General features: G+C 35.0%; 1 protein-coding gene across 5 annotated transcripts in view; it reads left to right on the top strand.

Annotated features, from left to right (window-relative positions):
• The window catches only part of Vps16B (Vacuolar protein sorting 16B), a 71,390-nt gene that overhangs the window by 11,831 nt on the left and 39,157 nt on the right, over positions 1-20,402 (top strand). For 4 of the 5 annotated variants that reach the window (XM_081758277.1, XM_081758278.1, XM_081758281.1 and 1 more), the window contains exons 4-8: positions 1,719-1,829; positions 3,748-3,827; positions 4,621-4,770; positions 7,891-8,027; positions 10,792-10,819. In XM_081758277.1, the coding sequence (XP_081614403.1) occupies positions 1,719-1,829; positions 3,748-3,827; positions 4,621-4,770; positions 7,891-8,027; positions 10,792-10,819 (506 nt within the window). The remainder of the gene's footprint in view (positions 1-1,718; positions 1,830-3,747; positions 3,828-4,620; positions 4,771-7,890; positions 8,028-10,791; positions 10,820-20,402) is intronic. The other variant, XM_081758282.1, reaches the window with a different exon arrangement.

The following is a 20,402-nucleotide window of genomic DNA, read 5'->3' as shown; positions in this document are numbered from 1 at the left end:
CCAAGTGACTGCGGTTTGGAACAGTAACTTCAATAAGAAACGCAAGTATGTGCCTAAAAAAAATATGTCAGCTGCTAAGTATGTCTCAACACACACACAATTCACAAACACCACATAAGAACTAATCAAACACATTAAATCATTACACATTGAGGCTTGTATCTTTTTATTCATGTCTAAATTTATCAAGTTAACTTAATGTCATTAGACTTTTCTATCTAAAATATAATAAAGGTTGGTTATCTTTAAGTCACAGAAACCTCTCGCAATGCACTTCAATTAAAATTTCAATTATAAAACTTAAGCATAACCACAGTGATATTTTTTAGATACTTTTGAAAGCTAGGAATGTTTATTGGCCAAATATATCATGAGTTGTTTTATTTAATATTAGTTATGGACGAATAAAATGTAATTCTAATTCTTGATGGATTTTTCCCGGCGGGAGCTCATGTGCTTCGGATTCCACGTTACTCAGTAGGTCCACATCTCATATAGCCTCGCTGCTGAAAGGGACGTTAAACTCAAAATCAACTCAACTTGGTGGATTTTCGTACTTGAAGCGACCGAGGACGAGAACAGGAATAGTTGTCGAAGAAATCATTTCGCTGTATTTAATACATTGGCAGTGTAAGGTTAGTCTTATCTTTTTCAGTAATCGCTCTTTAATCTGGCAGTTCGGGACCACGGCCGTGTTGATTTACCGGTTTTGCCGGATTGTCGAAGGTTAGTATAGATTTAACGGGAATACTAAAGAAAAAATCACTTTAGATAAAAATACAAAAGATTAAAACATCTATTTTAAATGTTCATGCGAATTTTGATCCTGTGCAGAGGGTAATATTACTGTACAAATTTTTCATTTTTGTATCACAAATCGTTGACGAATTAATATTGAAATGACGCAACATGAAGATTTTTTTTTTTTTTTTTTTTAGACAATTAATTCTCTCTAGTTTGTGCTGTTTAGTGAGAGTCGCATGCTTTTGCTTATGATTTTATTAGCACTTGTAGAACTCATGCTGGAAAATGAAATGAAATCTTGTAGTTTAACGTCCTACGGTTATGCCGTGTATGCTAAAAGACACGGTGATGATGAGAAATGAATAAAATAGTAGAATGAAGAAAGTGGGAGGAAACGGAAGAACCTCGTGAAAACCCACGAACGAGAGGTGAACGCTTTACCACTGAGCCACCGTAGCCTCAACTCGTGTTGGAGTACAGTACATTTGTAATATTGTGGAAACGTGATTGTAATCTGCTAGAAAACTAGAAAAACACTGGACTGAAATGAAAACTGATAGTTACGATAAACACTAAGTGAACTAAAAACTCAGGCAGCGCAGTAGCGCGACCTGGAGATCAAGCTCAACAAACCACAAATCTACCTTTCTAATAATAATAATAATAATAATAATAATAATAATAATAATAATAATAATAATAATAATAATAATAAACGCGAGCAGGTTGGATCGTTTCAGAATCCCGGATCAAAGAGCACCTACTGTACTATGGAAGATATTTACACTCGATAAATGCTAATCGTATCATTGAGAAATGAAGTTTGTGTAAACATAATCAAAATTAAGTCCACTTCAAAGATTTAAGAATAAGATTATTTGTGTTATCACTTGCGAAGCGACTAGTTGCTAAACCAACAGAGAACATATATATGTATACATATTTATAAAATTTATTTGATTTTTCTTTCTTAGGATCGTTAACTAGATCTCCGTATTCTCTTGTAGATGAAGTGAGGTCTGGGGATGCACAAGGGATTTCCAAACCACTGCATGCTATAGTCACTGAAGAAACCTTGCACCGTAGTAAGTACTTTATTGTATTGTCAAATTAATGTAAAAATTTTAATAATTAGCTTCAAAAGCTTCTCTTGTTTCTTGTTCATTTCCCTTTCTTGTATGTGTAGAAGATCGTGATGTTCCGTTTTATTAAGGACTGTCTAGTAAAGATTTGTGCATAATTGTTTTTGCCAAAATTATAATACTATTTTAGTTCGAAATCTTCGTAGTTTGAATACTATTTGATGATTGATAATTCTATAATTTGATAATTCGAATACTATTTGATAATTCTATAATGATTATTGATGCTAGGCGTGGCTTGTGTTGTACATATGTAGAAATACTTGATAAAATGCAGCGATCTGAAGTACATAAAATCACGTTCACTTTGAATCTTCTTCTTCTTCATCTCAACCGTAGGTTGGTGAGCAACATGGAAATTTTAAAACTTTTCCCTCCCTTGGGAGAGGAGCTGTTTTATATTTTGATAAGGCTTCTTCTTCGTAACTGCATCTAGATATTTTATCCTTGGTTCCTCTTCCTGTTTTTCCTTCTGTCTAACTTTCAATAATGACGGATTAATTTTTGTTCAATCCATTCCAAGTTCAGCAAAAACTTTCCACAGTTTTGAAGGATTGAGAGTCGTCCATACACATTCTAAAGATAGGCGAATTTTCATAATTTTTTTCACCTTTAGAGTTCGATAACCTAACCAATTATGCATGATATTCCTTTTGTAAATATAATCAAAAGGCTGCTACTTATGTGTTCCTTTTCATATTTTAAATGTTTTGTTTTGTAAATGTTGACTGAAAATGTTCTAAAAAAATAATTCATAACAGATTACAGATATTAGGATTTTTAAGAGACAATTGAAACTGGAAAGAAAATATGTGTACTTTCTATTTTTCGCAATAAACTGATTTTTCTGGATAGCCAATAAATGACTCTATTTCTATTACTTCCTTTATCTGTAATATAGAGAAAAATGACAAAATACTCCTTGTTACTCACTATTTCACTTTATCATTATAGAAAACATGGTGCATTGCTCCCAAAACATGGTGCATCACAATAACACGAAACCATACTCTAGTTTCATCATTCGTCAAAAATTATTGAAGTTTGGATGGATTGTGTTGCCATATTTAACATACTCGCTTGACTTTGCGCCGTCAGACTTTCATTTGTTTCGCTCTCTTCAAAATTTCTTACGTGGTATAACATTTATTTCAGATAAGGCTGCATCATTTATCTCAAATCATTTATTTCAGATAAATTAGCTCTTCTGAGTTTTTCGACTATAAAACCAGGTTCATCTGTGAAGAAGTAATTATTAAGCTTTCTGAAAGATTGCAATAGGTTATCGAACAAAACGGGATATGTGTACAGGGTGTTTCAAAACAATGTTCGGGAGGTGATTCCTGACAGCAAGATGAGACAAAAGTATAGACCAACCTTGGTGCACAAATTCTTCATTTCGAAAACATGAAAAAATTAAATTTAAAGGCCCACAGTTCCAAACTACCGTACTCGGGCGAAGACTCCACTTAGGAACTAGTATGCGCCCTATTCAAATATCCAAGTTTCACGACCCTGCGGTATTTCCGCAACAATTTTTATAGAGATAGTTGGTGAGTACTTTAAATTATATGCACGTAGCCAAACTCACTCTAGAAAAGTTGTTGCGTGAGTACCGCAGGATTCTGAAACATCTATTTTTGGATAGTGCACATATTAGTTCCTAAGTGAAGTCCTGGTGGAACCAACTAGGGCTTTTCTTACAAAGATTTTTTTTCTAGTTTTCCTTCTTTCATACTAAAGTTCGTGATTGGTATCTTTGTGAGCTGGAAACTATTACGGTAGATTCAAGTTTTGGGAGGGGTCTAGTTGTCATTTCTAGTTTGAAATTTATTCTAATATGGATGTTGCTTAATTCCAGTTGTAACTGCGGAAGTTCCACAGCCTAAGGGTACCACAGACACAAATGAATTGTTGAGGATATATCGTCGTAAAGTAGAGGTAACTATTATTTTTATTTGTATGTCAGTTCTTGTCCTGGGTCTGGCTTGAGATTTTATCTGTTTAAATAATGGTATTCATTAGCAATTAGTATACCGAGCGAAGTAGCTTAAGTGGTAGAGCGTTGGCTTCGCATTCGGGAGGTCGTGGGTTCCCGCTGCCGACCTTCCTAACTGGGGTTTTCCAGGGTTTCCCTCAGTCCTACCAGGCAAATGCCGGGATGGTACCTACTAAACAGGCCCTGGCCGATACCTTCCCAAAAATCCTTTCCATTGTTGTTATTTTTTGATATCCAGTATAAAATAACATCTGAGCTGTATCTGCTGATTATTAAATAAATAAAATTACAGTAAAAAAATGAAAAAGTAAAAGAAAAAGAAAGTGGAAATAAATGTTTAGTTTAACGTACTCTCTTGCGCTCTATAAATTAAAACGTACAGATGATAATTAGAGCTGAATTATCATAGAAGTGGTAGATAATATACGAGGAAATGGGAGAGCCTCGAGTATTCCACGGACGTGATGTTTCGTACCATAAACTGATATGTCGTGGTGGGATCGAACCACAGACCTCTCACACTAAAAGTGAACCCTTTACTACCGAGACTCAACGTACCATTTTAGGAAAAGAGACATGGGAGTAAAGTACTACATCATACATACACAGGGTGTTACAAAAATTTCTCACAATATTTTGGGGATAGATTTCTCACATCAACGTCAATATTTTATTATTAAATATGCATCTTATCAGTTATTGTTTTTATTACTCTTATTTAACATTTATTTGTAGGAAAGATGGATGCCTCAACCAGTAGAGGAGACAATTCATAATATTCTTCTGGGTCAGCCATATTCCTTGGAACTTTACCGTACTTATGAAAGTAAAGTTGAATTATTAGATACAGCGATTAAAGTCGGGGATGGAAACGCTATTCTCATGGTAAGTGCAAGGCAATAAAATCCTTACACATAAATATGAATTTTAAAACTTATTTTTATTGTTATGATGAGCTTTAAAAAAAAGTTGTTTATTAAACGTTTCACTATTCTTTTTATGTATTTATTTCCTACTTTCTCACTGTATGTAGTCATCTTAGTCATTTATCTGTCAGTAATTACACAAGTACCTAGACTTCACAGGGAACCTTCTCAGTCGAATTGCGTGTATTTTTCTAATGGTATTCCTGCTCTTTTCGAAAAGGCATTGAGCCACTTAACAGGGAAACAATCGTAGAAAACTACTTGGTAAACATCTGATATCAATCTGTGTAAAGTTTAATTTCTTTTTTTTTTCTGTTTGTTTTTTAATTATTATTTTTGAGATCATTATAGCACAACAAAAGGTACTGTATAGAATTGAATCGCAGGTTAATATTTCGAAATGATACTCAATTCAACACATTCCCGTAATTTGATGTATGTCTTTTACAATCAATCATTTGGTGGAGCGACCTCGTATGACACGCTTGATATGGGCCTTCTGAATAACTATAGATATTAAACATTAAATCAGTGTTTTTGTTCTTTATTGTACAGCATTTCGTTTGCTAAGCAAATAACCAGAGTTCCGACAAACTAGAAAGTCAGGAGGAGAAATTTCTACAACAGACAAGGTTGGCGATAATGAGACCTTTAGTAACTCTAAAGAAGACAGCAAGTGATCTTTTTGTGAACTTGCATACTGGCTTTCAGCAAGATGATAGCTATAGAATTTCGGCTTTTTTCTCCAGAAATTTCAAACAAAACTAGTGGCCCTATCCCTATTTGATCCATCAAGAAAATAATTACGATATATCGTGAGTCGTTTGTGAAGCCGACGGAATTTATTAAAATTTAAAGTTTTTGCTAAACAAAAACATACCAAATTTAAAGTTTTTGCTAAACAAAAACATACCATTACTGGAGAAATATTGAAATTCGATTTGCAGTTAGAGATTTTCTGAGTAATAGAGAATCGAGGCCAAGGAAGAACGGAAACTAAAACTTTTACGCGACTTACACTTTATAATTCCAAAACTTTTAACAGAAAAATGCTTTGAAATACAAACCTGCTATATATTAGATCTTTAGTTCCCCTCACTCAGTGTAGAACAAAGAGGTTTTTCTCTTCTTTAAGACGAAATAACTTGATACCTCTGACATCCATGATGGTTAGGTTTTTGAATGGAGGAAAAAAGTACGTATATTTATCCAGTCTAGGCACTGCAATACTAGACGAATTCTCCAGAGTTGTAATCAAGTAAATGCTTACAGTAGGATTCTTGTCGGTAACTAAGAAGCCAAATATTGTGGAAGCTAACTCGTGCGTAGAAATGCGGTAGTCGAATGAGTTTTTCAGAATCAATATGTCATTACTGATGAAAAGTATGCATGAAAAGACAGGTATTGCACAAAGACATATTTATGGATTTATGGTAAGATAGGATAGGTATTTTTCATTATTTTTTTTAATAATTTAATTTATAAAATAATAGTATGCAAATAGTATACCTAGGTATAAACATATACTAATAATAAATTAGCAGTTTCTTTTGAAGTTTCACTTAAGCAATGTACAAATTCAACTTAATAAATTCAAGTTACATAAACGTTTACCGAATACATTGTTTGCAAGTCGGGGGCTTACTAGACAGTAAAGAGAAAAGAAAACCTGAAAAAAAAAAAAAAAAAAAAAAAAAAATACCGATTGCTGAGTTCATGTAATCTGTAGCTTAAAGGAAGATTATTTCTCAGAAATTCGTTGTAGGTACACAATTTTCTACGGTTATGGCATTTCCTGTAGTTACGGAATTTCGTATGATTAGGATTCTAGCTTAGAATTTACTGTGGTTCTGGACTGTAATATACTTAACGGAATTTCATGCGATTATTGGATTTACTGTAGTTATGGAATTTCTGTGAAGAGTCATGGAAATCCCACCAACATTTTTACCTAACTACAGTGAGACTAAAATAAGGGTAGTGTAATTCATGTGTAATTATATGGATGTGTGTAAATTTCCTTATTTACACGCCGAATCTAAGTGTCTTGATAGAATTCGATGAATGAGTTATCAATAGTAATGAAGGGAGATAACAACTGGAGTTTCTATATACCAAATCCTCTGTACGTGCGAAATCAATGATATACAAAGAGTGAAAAACTGGATGATTGGACCGAGATTCAAATCTGGGATTTTCGGCATGCCGTGCGGATGTATTAACCACTTTGCTACACAGTCCGCTTCCCAGAACAGCCATACACCCTCTCACTCTTGAAGTCGGTGCTCTTTACTTAGATCACATGACTTGTACTACAACCTAGCTGTTATGCTTGGACACTGTCCATATTCAAAACACTTTTGACGGTTGTATTATCATTGTACACCGTGTTTATTCGCATAATGGTCGCCCTCGCATAATAGTCGCAACTTAAGTTTGAAGTAAAAACAATCGACAAAAATTTTCCCCCGCATAAAAGTCGCAGTCTACGGAACGAGACTTTCTTGGAAAATGCTTAATTTGCGCAAGTCCGAGCAAAAGAACTTTTCATGTTTGCTGACACGTAACATCGTGACTCATCTGTCAACAGAGATCAGGCAACCTACTTTCATTGTGTTTCCCGATTATGTAAATATATCGTTCTTTTGTGCCAATGCTAAGAAGACTTTTTTGTCTCCCACGAATCGGTAAGTTACGAGTTTAATTTTTAGAAGTTTCAATATTTTACCGTATGCAAGGGTATATTTTATTTTTACATTGACACAATGCTGTATGTACCAAAATTCGAAATTGTTTTCATCATAGCGATAATTGAATGTCAGCGTTCCTCGCGTAATAGTTGCAGTTGGATTTTCGCATTAAAAAATTGGTACAAAAAGTGCGACTACTACGCGAGTAAACACGATATTAATTTGAAAAGTGAAAACAACCGGATATTTTACACAGATATAATAGCCTGGCATCATGAAAAATTCAATATGAAGGACTCTGTTTGCCATATTGTTAAAATATCAGTGAAATAATAGAGGGATTCTTTTCTTTTGGTATTTATCGTTATTTTTTTCTCTTTGTTTTGTAGGTAGTTTTATTCTTATCGAAGACGCTTAAGAAACATCTGTTCAACCAGCTACTAATGGAGAGAGAGGTTGCTGCAGAACATTATATTAATTACCTCGACACCAAATATCAAATAACGGATCTCGTAGATCTATTAGTGTAAGTTTGGTTTACATTTTTTTCTTCATTCTGTAGAATATGTAAGTAAATAAGCCTTGAAAGTAAAATGTTTAGGTAAAAATCTAAATTCCATAGAACTTAATTGAAGTGAGTAAGTGTAAGCAAGCTCAACATACATTTGTATCCCAGTCTGTTTGTCAGTTTCACGATAACCTTGTGTAAAATTTATCCAGCTTTAGTGAAAGTTAGCATCTGCTTTTCTTGAAGCCTGTTCTGTGAGTTAAAATGCGTGAAGAATTTATGAGTGAAAGGAGAACCTAACTTGAAAGCTTGTTTGTACATTATAATGGATTAAAAAACTCGATTTTGTTATTTATTATTATTATTTATTTCAGTAGTGCGGAAAAGTTGCCTTTTGATGTAAAAAAAAAAAAAAAATAAAATAAAATAAACAAATAATAAAAATTTGAAGGTAATAGGATCATTCTTTGAGGTGCCGCAAGTACGATAAACAGGGGCGTCATTTAGGGGGGCAGGAAGGGGCATTCCCCCCACTGAATTTGAGATTTATATAGATTTTATCAATAGAATAGTAGTAAGTCAGTGAAAAACGCGAAATTTTACATATATCAAGGGGTCTGCCCCCGCTGCTACTGACGATAAAGTTTAATAACTTTGACATTTCTGGTTCTATATCAGCCTCTTTCATTCTTGTTTTATTTGGACTATAAAAACTTTGATTGTACTTCGACTTGCGTTATTTCTCAACAGATGTGTTAAAAAAATCATACACTTCCATGAAGTAAAGCAAAATTATAGTACTCGAGATTCTTTCCTCCCACTATCGTTTTATTACAATCGTTCTTAGATACAAATATAATTATAGATATGCGGTCCGAAGATCGAATGGAGACGCTTGTTCTGATATTGATGAGTAAAGATGTCCCAGGGCCCAGTCTCAGCCAAGGGACCGGTATGGGAGGGCCTCGGGACCCTGTCGCAGCCAGGAGGTGGATGTAGGTGTTTCTCGAGGCTCAGGCTCAGCCAGAGAGAGAGAAATTCTCAGGGCCCAGTCGCAGCCGAGAGAAGGAGATAGATGTTTCCCAGGGCCCAGTCTCAGCCAAGAGAGAAAGGAAATCTCAAAGCCCAGTCACAGCCAGAAGATTGGATTGGGTTGGTTCTCTCAGAGCTCCGGGCAAGCTAAAAGAGGTATTCACAAGCCAAAACTCATAGCTTCTGAGGTACTGCGGTGCTTTTTTTGTAGCCTGTCCTCTGATCCTCGGAAGTCCTCAGATTAGTTATGACGATTGTTCACTTCTGTTTCACGTGTTGTTGTTACTGTCAGTCGTCTGCTTTCTTGTTGTTGCTGCTAACCATGTGAAGCGCCGTTATATGCAGGAGATATTACAGTACACTACGAATTTTTAATTTTTAGTTAATTAAAAAAAAAAAAAAGTCAGATTTTTAAGCTCTTTGCGGCACCTCAAAATATAGTAGTAGAGCGATAAAATTTGTACGTTTTTTCTGAACCTAAAAGATACCTTTTGGTCACTATTAGACATCTTAATTCGAAATAAATAAAATAAAATTAAATTAAATTTAAAAAAAAAAAAAAAAAACAGTTGAGAATGTTGCAAGAGCACTGTCCTTAGCCTAGCCGGCATAATCGTGGGACGTAAAACTGAAAAAGCTCCAAGAGCTATGTAGAACGAACTTAAAAAGAATTAATTTTTCTTATTAACTTCTACAAAAGTCTTTATAACAATTGTTCTATGTACTTTATTATTTTAACTCATTAAACAATTCTTGTGATGTATCTGTCCATTTATAATTTCCTTGAATACTAGATTTTTTCCACATGTTTTGTTTAAGAGTTTTTTTTAAAACGTTCTGCGATTTGTTGTTTTAACACCAAGACACATGCTCAAAATGGAGGGCTCAAAATTAAAAAGTTCGCAAAATATCATCTCTCTATGACTTAATGTTCCCGAGATATGACTCCTCAAATCTCCGGAAATCGGATCTTTTTTGGCCAATATCTCGGGAAAGATAAGAGTGACACGAAAAATTCCATCACTTCTTTAGATAGTTTTTGTTGCTTTATCGAATGTAGGGTTCAAAATTGAAAAATTCGCAAATAACAGACACACGCACACACAGAAATAGAGAATTCAGTAACGAACTTTTAGGTTCGTTGAACAAGGCCAATTTTCTTTCCACTCTATTGCATATAATAATAATAATAATAATAATAATAATAATAATAATAATAATAATAATAATAATAAATATTAATAATTACAGTAGCATATATTTTCTTTAAGATTTCCCACTTATCCCTATTCCTTTGTATTGAAATCGGGTAAACCGAGCCCCAACTTGCAAATTTCCGCACGTGGTTCATCTTATAACAAGACAATGGTCTGCGATCGTTGATTCGAGAGGGAGAACATCATTTTTGAATTTTAATTTAGAATCATATCTATTTCCCACCAAATCAGTAATTCCTTGAACAAATTGCGATCTTTATAACGAGACAAAAATTAATGTAGTCCTCCCAGTTGCCTCTCGCATCGCTTTTGCATTCCGAATCATTACTCAAGTTCGGGAGAGATTTGAATAATAATTGGTAACAACGTGTTTGATCATGTATGGGCTGTCAGTTAATGAATTGATAACAACAACATTCTTTTTCTTTTCTCCCTTTTTTTTCTTATGGCTGTTCGGTGAATTTCTGTTAATTTTTTCTTATGGCGTTTACGAAGGATCATTTTCTACCATAATTTTTTCCCGTTTATTTCAGGATGCTTGGACGAAGCAGAGATGCTGCAGTAAGTGCTATTATATTATTAGTATAATTTTTTAGTAGATAATGATAGCTTTTCCAGCGAAAATTGTTCTACAAGCAACACAGTTTTTCCTACAAGTAAGAAGGTCGTTCACAAGATTCGAGTGTGATGTTCCGTTGCAGCACTGATGCTATATGAAAACGTTGAACGTGAGATCAGAGCCAGATGTGATCTTGCTGAGATACCAACCTGAAAATGGAAACAAAACCTGTGGTAGTTACTCGAATATTCGGAAGTCACAATTCTTCAAAATAACATTCACAATACAGTGCGTTCCACGAATAACACTAAGGCCCGTCTCCTGAAGAAACCAAGGCAGATAGAAACATGAAACCTTTTGTAAACCTTCAAGGGATATAAAAAACAACAGTATACTAATATGGAGAACCTCCCATTAAGGATGGCTGCCATAATGGATAGAGACACAATAGCGACAAGCAGTTTCCAGAACTGGTCTCTACACGTCATTAGCTTTCAAACGAGGTACTACACAATGGGGATTGCTATTTAAAATGTTACAGTTACCCCCCGTAACCCCCTCGAGCACACCTCATGGGGGGTTCTCCATATTAGCATAATGTTGTCTTTTATGTCCCTTGAAGGTTACAAAAGGTTTCATGTTTCTATCTGCCTTGGTTTCTTCAGGAGACGGGCCTTAGTGTTATAGTGTTATTCGTGGAACGCACTGTATATATATTGATAGTTTGTTTCTTCAGTGTTTTTTTTATATTACACATGTATTCGTTTTCCATGTTTATTTATTTTGGTCTTATTGCTGTGTGTTGTGTTCGCGTAAGACTTACAAAAGAAAGAAGAAAACATGCTTAATTATTCAAATCTTTTTTAGTCAACAAAATGGCATAAAATTTATTGTGTAATTGTCCCCGAACAATTAAGAATTGCAACAGATAATTATGTTTCTCTCTTTGAAAAGATTTTTTTCTTTTACTGCTCTAATAGTTTTATAATTTTTTTAAAAATCTTCTTGATGTCAGTGTCCGATCTGTCGGCTGAACGATACGCAATAGTGGGAAGGTTATCTGTCACTCTGATGGTCATGGCTTTTAAATACTTGTAGTTATAATGACTTAAAAGCTTTGTTTTCTTTGTAGGTACATTTTTTCGAAGCCAGTTAGGTATGATATATATCTATTTTCTTCATGGACTCTTCCGTACACATTTATAAATTATAGTTTACAATATTTCAAAACTTTTGAACTCTCTCTTCATTTGCTTGCTTAAAATGATGGTTAAAAATATGAACATAACATAAAGGTGACATACCTTACCTTGCTAATTTAAAAGCATCTAAGGCAGAGCATTCTCAGATTTATGTCCTATGTACACCTATGCACTTTTTTCTTGCAATCAAAGATTAAGATAGAACAAAAGTATGTAGTGAAGATACAACTAGTACGGATGAAAAATGAAATCTTTAAATTTTACGTCCCACGATTATGCCGGCTAGACTAAACGAGACTATGATGATGAGAAATGAATGAAATGGTGGAATGAAGAAAATGGGAGGAAACGGGAGAACTCCGAAAAAACCCACGCATAGGATGTTTGTCCACCATAAAGGTCACTTGGCGCGTGCCGGGATCGAACCATTTACCCCATGCACCAAAGGTGAACGCCCTACCACTGAGTCACCGTGGCCCCCAAGTACGGATGAAGAACTTTGATTTAACCGCGAGGCATAAACATTTCATTGAAGTTTTGTGTATATATATATATAATATAATATTATATATATATATATATATATATATATATATATATATATATATATATATATATATGAAGCGTTTGGCGCGATATAGTCCTATGCCACATTTGGATGATTTTGAGATAAATGAGAATTAAGTTTTCAAAAAATGCCATTGTTTCTCTTTTTCCTTAGTAAATTATATTATAAAAGAAGGACCAACATTTCTTCTACCAACAGAAATCTAATTTTAATCAATTTAAGCATTAAGGCTGATGTCGAAGATTGTGGCATAGCAGTATATTGCTGCTAGGCATTCTTCATAAAATTGGACTGTGTGTAAAATAATCCTCTGCCACATAATAATGATTTCGAGAAACATTTTAAAGAAGGTTTTAGAATAATCAGTCATTACCACTTTAGTACTTTGCCTTCAAAATATATTATTGATAGAGACGCTAATGTACAAATGGCCTGAACTTAGGACTAAGTTCGAGAAAGTGAACGGCACTTCGCACTTTTCTCTTCACATATTTATCCCACTTTACGTATATAAAGATTAAAATGGTTGACAAAATATGATAAAAACGAACGTATGTTGAGCAATTTGAAGTAAGAAAGTTTTTTGTATTTGGTCTAGGAATTAATTCGTGCGGTTGGTACGCACACATTGAAGCTGTAGTACAAACTCAAAATACATAAATACCTTAAGAAAAATATTGTCCATCGCTAGCCACCACTTTCGCCCATCTGTCAGGCAATGTACGGATTCCGTGGCGAAAGAAGTCCTCATCCTTGGAAGCGATCCAGTCAGAGACCCATGTTTCGATATCTTCTGAAGAAGTAAACCGCTGTCCAATCAAATCGTTGTTCATGCAATCGAACAAGTAGTAGTCCGAAGGAGCAACGTCTGGAGAATACGGCGGGTGGGGTAAAACTTCCCATCCGACATTTTCTAAATAGGTTTTGACCGGTTTTGCGACATGTGGGCGAGCGTTATCATGTTGAACAATAAGTTTATCATGTCTGTTCTCCCATTCTGGTCGTGTTCTGGCCAGAGCTTGCTTCAAACGCTTTAATTGTCGTCGATAACGTTCTCCATTCATAGTTTCACCCGGTTGCAGCAGCTCATAGTACACCACACCTTTCATATCCCACCATATGCACAGCATAACCTTTGCATAGTGAATATCTCGTTTTGGTTGTGATGGACCTGGTTCACCTGGATTCACCCAGGCCTTTTTTCGTTTAGGGTTCTCGTAATGGATCCACTTCTCATCACCCGTAATAATTCGATGCAGAAACCCCTTTCTGCTCTGTCGTTGAAGCAGCAATTCGCAAATGGTTTTTCGTCTTTCAACGTCTCTGTCTTTCAATTCATGTGGAACCCAATGTGACATCTTTTGAATCATTCCCATGGCTATCAAGCGTTTGGAGACTGTTGTTTGATCAACGCCTAATGCTGCTGCAAGTTGTTCCTGCGTTTGACACGAATCCTGCTCGAGCAATGCTGTCAATTCTTCGTCTTGAAATTTTTTTGGCTGTCCAGCTCGCTCTTGGTCTGCCAAGCCGAAATCACCACTTCTAAACCGTGCAAACCACTTCTGACACGTTCGCTCAGCTAGAGCATGGTCACCATACACTTCCACCAAAATACGATGACTTTCAGTCGCACTTTTCTGCATGTTAAAGTAATGCAGCAGGACACCCCGCAAAAACACTTTATCAGGCACAAATTGCGCCATGTTCACTTAACTACAAACTGGTGTTGTTGACGCTTTAATCCACTGCCCTATACTACGAACGATACGCGATGACAGGGGTTTGTAACACATGTGTGGATACACGGAACTGTGGGACGCTCCGTTCGTTGCACCATCTCTTGTCCACCCGCACGAATTAATTCCTAGACCAAATAAAAGAACGCTACGAGAACAATGGGAAGAATAAAATAAATAGTAAACTAATGAAGTTCCCCTTTTATGGGTACATTAATAAATGTTTCAAACTGTGAACATTTATTAATCTATTTTCTTATACTACCAGCATGTACAAAACTAAATAAAAAATGGGATAGAAAACATATTTTTGTAACACTACATTTACAAATTTTCAGGTTAATAAATTGTGTTCAGTTCCTGTTCTAATTCAATACACAAAAGGCTCCTCGTCCCCCACCTTTTGTGTGCAATCAACGATTTTCCTATGAAACGAAAAAAGTGCATGTCACTATTATGTACCCAAACACATGGATACGAAACAGAAAAATACCAATGCAGATGCAGTTTTAAACAAACCATTCAGCAACATAGTTCTAAGCCCACATTTCTTTCACTAACCAATGACGCATATAGTAATTAAGTTTCCATTGCTCAGCGGTTCAAATACGTTCCATAACCGTGGAAGGTAACACCCAATCAGGAATTTACTTTCTCATTTCAATAAATTATTAATATTATTACTATTTCAAACCGCTTCAAGCGGGAGCACACAAAGAATTTCGGAAAATAGTTCAAAGCCACATTTTTTAAAAAAATCCTATACTTGACCTCGATTTGCTTTCTTGAAACAAATCCTCGTCACAGGAATCCAGGGAACCTTCTTCGTCACTACTGCGCAATAATTCATCAATGTAATTTTCAACATCCATGTATGACCATCTTTTTCTTGCATGTGTTCTAGAGTTACTTTTGCCTCGTTTAGCCATATTGCCTCAATATGTAGGATTTTCTTGTTGAAATGTTTCAGTGTCACACCTGTAAGGCAAAAAGGAATTGTAGCGCTTGTGCTGCCATTTATTAACATTTCTTGAAAAATTTTACTGCCAATTGAAAGCACTCCAGATAACGACCAACAAGGCACTCTTAGTTCATTTTCGTCCAAAGTGTGACATAGGACTATATCGCGCCAAGCGCTTTATATATATATATATATATATATATATATATATATATATATATATATATATATATATATATATATATATATATATATGCATATGCACTTTACACTAAACATTTGTACCATTGTTTCAAAAAACGTCATTGATGAATGATTAGATGATTTTGTATTTAATGAGGACGCAATTGGTAAATTAGCCAGATAATTATCACTACATAAGGTTGATTCGTCTATATATATCCGATTTTGACGCCTCACCTACCTTAGGAAAAACCACGGGACTTTCAATAGGCCAAACTCGCAAAAATCCATGTGACTGGCATCAGATGACTTCATTGGTATATCCCGAGAGGGAATAGCCTGGATTCCTGTATCTCCCGCCATCTGTTGCACAAATCCCTATGTAGAACAGAATGTATCTTACGAGGTCTTATCAATATGCACACGGACTTGATTTATTACATTTCCATACAAACGAGGCAGATCTTCTATATAAATTGGTTTGAGGATATGTTGCTGATAAAATGCGGAGTTGAATTTTCAGTTTTTAGGCACATGTCGAATCGTTAACTTGCCTTCATAGCAGTATTTTGTGGCGATCAGAAATCCCTTTGAGAAACTAACTTCGCACTGACGGGTGAAGTCAAGATGGGTTTTTGCGTCTTGTAGGTACGTTATGGCTTGTATTTTGCCACAATCTGATATATGAATCTATGCTATATCGAGTGTAACAACAACTTCCACTATTTCCCGAATAGATGGCGTTCATAGAGGCGCCTGGAGTGGGTCTCTCTCTCTATATATACGATGTGTCGCAGGAAGGATATGTCCACGACTTTTAAACACCATCCGGAGCTTTAATTTGCTACGTAGGTTGTGGTTCATTTTGTCATGGAATCGTATTGCCATCACACGTTGTGTATGAGGGATTTCCTGCAGGACCATTCGGCGTTATTTAGCTACAGGTGGAGTCACCGCAGTATACGATCCCTTACTACTCCGCTTACTGGGTGAAGAAAGTGCTGGAACGTCGTGGTGTTTATGTCTAAGGGTCAATCCAAATGAAATTGACCAATGATGATTGCTGACAAAATTTAGTTTTTTATTAATTTTTTACCTAAGTTTGTACCACATTTAGGTAGTTGAAATCGGGTATTCATTTATTTTTTTGCCGCGCAGGTTTTCTCGTAGCGGCCATTTTGTATAGGCGCCTGAGCGCATTTTGAACTTTTTAGTGCATTCTGTTAAACGCTGTAAGTTTTTAGGTTTTAAAGATAATGAGTTCAAACCAAAACCATTTGAAAGATAATAGAATGGACAATATTCTATGTTCTGTGCACATTGAGATGTGCTTCAAAACGTCGAGAAAAAAGATCTGAACACTGAGGTTGGAAACCTAGAAATTGCAATTTTGGAATGTACATTTTGAAACAAAATAATTGAGACTCACTTTCAATTCTTTGTCCACATAGAGACTAGATAATAGACTACGTCCTAAACAGGTTTCAGATCTGAGAACTATATACTTGATTTTTTGGAAATTTTTAAACATTGCGAATTTTCGAAAATCGTGTATTTTCACCATCAAATATCTCAGGGAGGACAGAAGTAAAAAATCCCAAATTTGGACAAAATAGACGATAGTTGTGCAGTAACAAGTGAATAAAATTGCATCACTGAGACTTGAGTAGTTTCTGAGTCATAAGAGACGAAACTTTTACGCTAATGCGATAAGTGCGAAACATTTAAAAAATGCGTATATGTTTCAGGAAATCTCAAACTTTTCGTTTCAGAGCCAGAAATCGCGTTTATATTATCGCGAATTTTTGCGAAATTCGGCATTATATGCGATAAAGGAGAATAAAAGCGAAAAGGTGGAATTCTTGCTAATAATAGGTGAAAAGCGCATTTCCAATATTATTTAACTCAAAAGTCGTTGCATTTTACCGAAAGCGTGCACGACGGTAAGTTCTCAATAAAATTCGTAAGCTTGCATGGCGTGATGTCACTTTCTGGGATTTTCAACACCTCTTTGTGCGTCACTAAGGCCAGCCGGGACCCTTGTGTTTACCTTATTGTCAGGGAAACGAAAAACTTGCAAAATAAATTACAGTTAGCTCAAACAGGAAAATTTGGGTCCGCTATTGCAGACTTAATTAAAAGTGTTTCTCACAAGGTTCAAGTTGAAGTAAAGTTGAAAACATGTGTGTCAAAGTTATTGATGAAGCTGCAAAGTAACACGGAAGCAAGTGACAACAATTCTGTGTGGAGAGATTACGAAAAGCTCTGCGAGTTATTTGATCCAGAAACTGTTTCACTTCTTAAAGATGTAGACATCAACAAAACTGAATTGTTGTTTAGATCGTTGACTGTGTTTTGTGGTGAAAATGTTCATGATCAGTTGGTTGCTTACGGTGAATTTAAAAGTTAGGTTATTGAAGTTCTCAACAGTGAGGATAAGGAAGTTGACATTGTATCATTGTTGAACAGTTTAAAAGTTAACAACAGGCCATTTGCTGTCAGCTCGTTACGTTCAATATGGTTGCCAGTCTCGGGTCTTTGATGACGAGAGATTCTTTTCCAAGTATATGATTGTTACTGACAAGAAAACAAACTTAAAGATAGAACTGGTAATGTCTTGCTGCATGTAATCCTTTAACTAAGGATAACGTTAGAGGAAGTGTTTAAAATTTTGCATTAATTTCTATATTTCAGTGAATACGTTAGTTAGAATGTGCATTTAATCATGGTATATCGTCATTTGTGTATTATATACACCTTACTACCAAAAATACACTGATTACAAGTACCATATTAAAAAAAAAAAAAAAAAAAAAAAAAAAAAAAAACTTGTGCTACATTAAATGTGACATAAATGTGGAAATTGTGATAATTAATGCTACGAGATATCAAAATTTTTGCAGAAAAGTTTTGTCTCTAGTTATAAGGTTTTACTTCACTGGGACTTAATATCATGAAGCGCCATTGGAGTGAATAAAACTTTGTAGCAAAAGTCAAAATAACACGACAGTAATGTTAAATGGGTAAAGTATGCATAATTTATGAATCATATCTTGTACAAAAAACGAAAGTTGTCTGTTATTTCTTTTCTGCCTACAGCGCTGCTGTTAAGACATGAGAAAGGTAAATAGTTGACTAATTTGTGTACAAAGTTTGGCACTGATAATTGAAAATAGGAGCTGTAGGAGTTGTGAACTCCGTGGGTGTGAGTCTCCGGCGAGCCTTATCGATTGGTACCCACACTTTGTCATTCGTACATAGTTTAAAAGAGGTTCTTGGGCCATGGGAATGGAAAATGTGATCAAAAAGATCGTTATTTTCCTGACTGATGTCTTCAATTCCCCCAATCCACCATTTCTGTTATAAATACAGGCTACGGTATCATTAGGTGCAAATGACAACATGCTATGTTCTGGAAGTACTGAAATACTGCAATCAGTAAGTTCATCTGATCATGAGTATTCATAACATCTGATTTGTGTTTTCGTCAGAGGTACACATCCATGATATGATCTGGTATTAATAATTCTTTCACAAGTAGCAAATCTCCAATTTCTTGCTGTTTGACTGCACTTCTTCTGATGAAACATAGATAAATTGTATGCCTGAGATACTATATCAACACAAAAGCTGCACATCTGTTGTTTTTAAAATCGTGAATTTCACATCACTGCAACAACTTATAACACAGAAATTATTCGAGTCTCAGTGATGCAATTTTACTCACTTGCACAACTATCGTCTATTTTGTGCAAATTTGGGATTTTTTACTTCTGTCCTCCCTGAGATATTTGATGAAAATACACGATTTTCGAAAATTCGCAAAATTTAAAAATTCCCAAAAAATCAAGTATATTGTTCTCAGATCTGAAACTTGTTTGGGACGTTGTTTACTATCTAGTCTCTATGTAGACAGAGAATTTAAGGTGAGTCTTATTTATTTCGTTTCAAAATACACATTCCAAAATGGCCATTTCTAGATTTCCAACCTCAATGTTCAGCGCTTCTTTTTTCGACGTTCTAAAGTACATCTCAATGTGCACAGGACACAGAGTGTTGTCCATTCCATTATCTTTAATATATTTTTGGTTTGAACTCATTACACTAGTTAACAAATTTAAACTTTTTGTTTGTTACATGAGAAAAATCACCTGATCTTAAAGGAACTTTTTGCGCTGAATTCGAATATGCACTCGGTTTCTCTCCATCACGTACAGTTTTCCCGTAACAGAGGGATTTTCGGGAAATTCCCTCAAAAATTTCCCTTTTTCAGATAGTTTATTCCCCTAGCTCCTGTCCCCTTACATATAGTAACATAGAAATTATACCTAAGCATACCTTGATTTATATTTAATAAACCCTAAAAGTTTCGTAAAAATCGCTTTGTTCTTTCTAGAGAAATAAATATATTTGTATGTATACTGTGTGCACTGTTTATTGCACCTGATAGTAATGCTTTCAGATCTCCTGAGTTGGGGTAAAAACGATTTGCTTTATTACTACAAACACAGACATAAAAATGAATATTTACAATAGTCAACAACACACTTGTATTGCTCTCTGTAAATTAGAAACGTGTATAAAAATAGAATGTACTTCCAACGTATATTTTTTTAAACGTACAGTATATGTATATCTTAATACATATATATACAATTCTCCAAGTTTTTTCGTTTTGTTCATGAAATGGTTATCAATATTTGTTATCAAATGTAACAGAATGCAAAAGAAAGAAAGAAGCTGATGACAAACATTATGAAGTGAAGGAATGGGAACCTAGAGTGAATTACGTACCTGGAGAATGCAACGTCAAATACGCTCCTTTGGTAGATCCTAATAAGATATTACTACCGCCACTTCATATCAAGTTAGGACTTATGAAAAACTTTGTCAAAGCCATGGATACATCTGGTGAAGGTTTCAAGTATTTGCGAG

This window comes from Thermobia domestica, chromosome 5 (assembly GCF_964235325.1).
Source record: "Thermobia domestica chromosome 5, izTheDome1.hap1.1, whole genome shotgun sequence".
NCBI classification, from domain to species: Eukaryota; Metazoa; Arthropoda; class Insecta; order Zygentoma; family Lepismatidae; genus Thermobia; species Thermobia domestica.
This window is presented reverse-complemented; position numbering and strand designations above follow the sequence as displayed.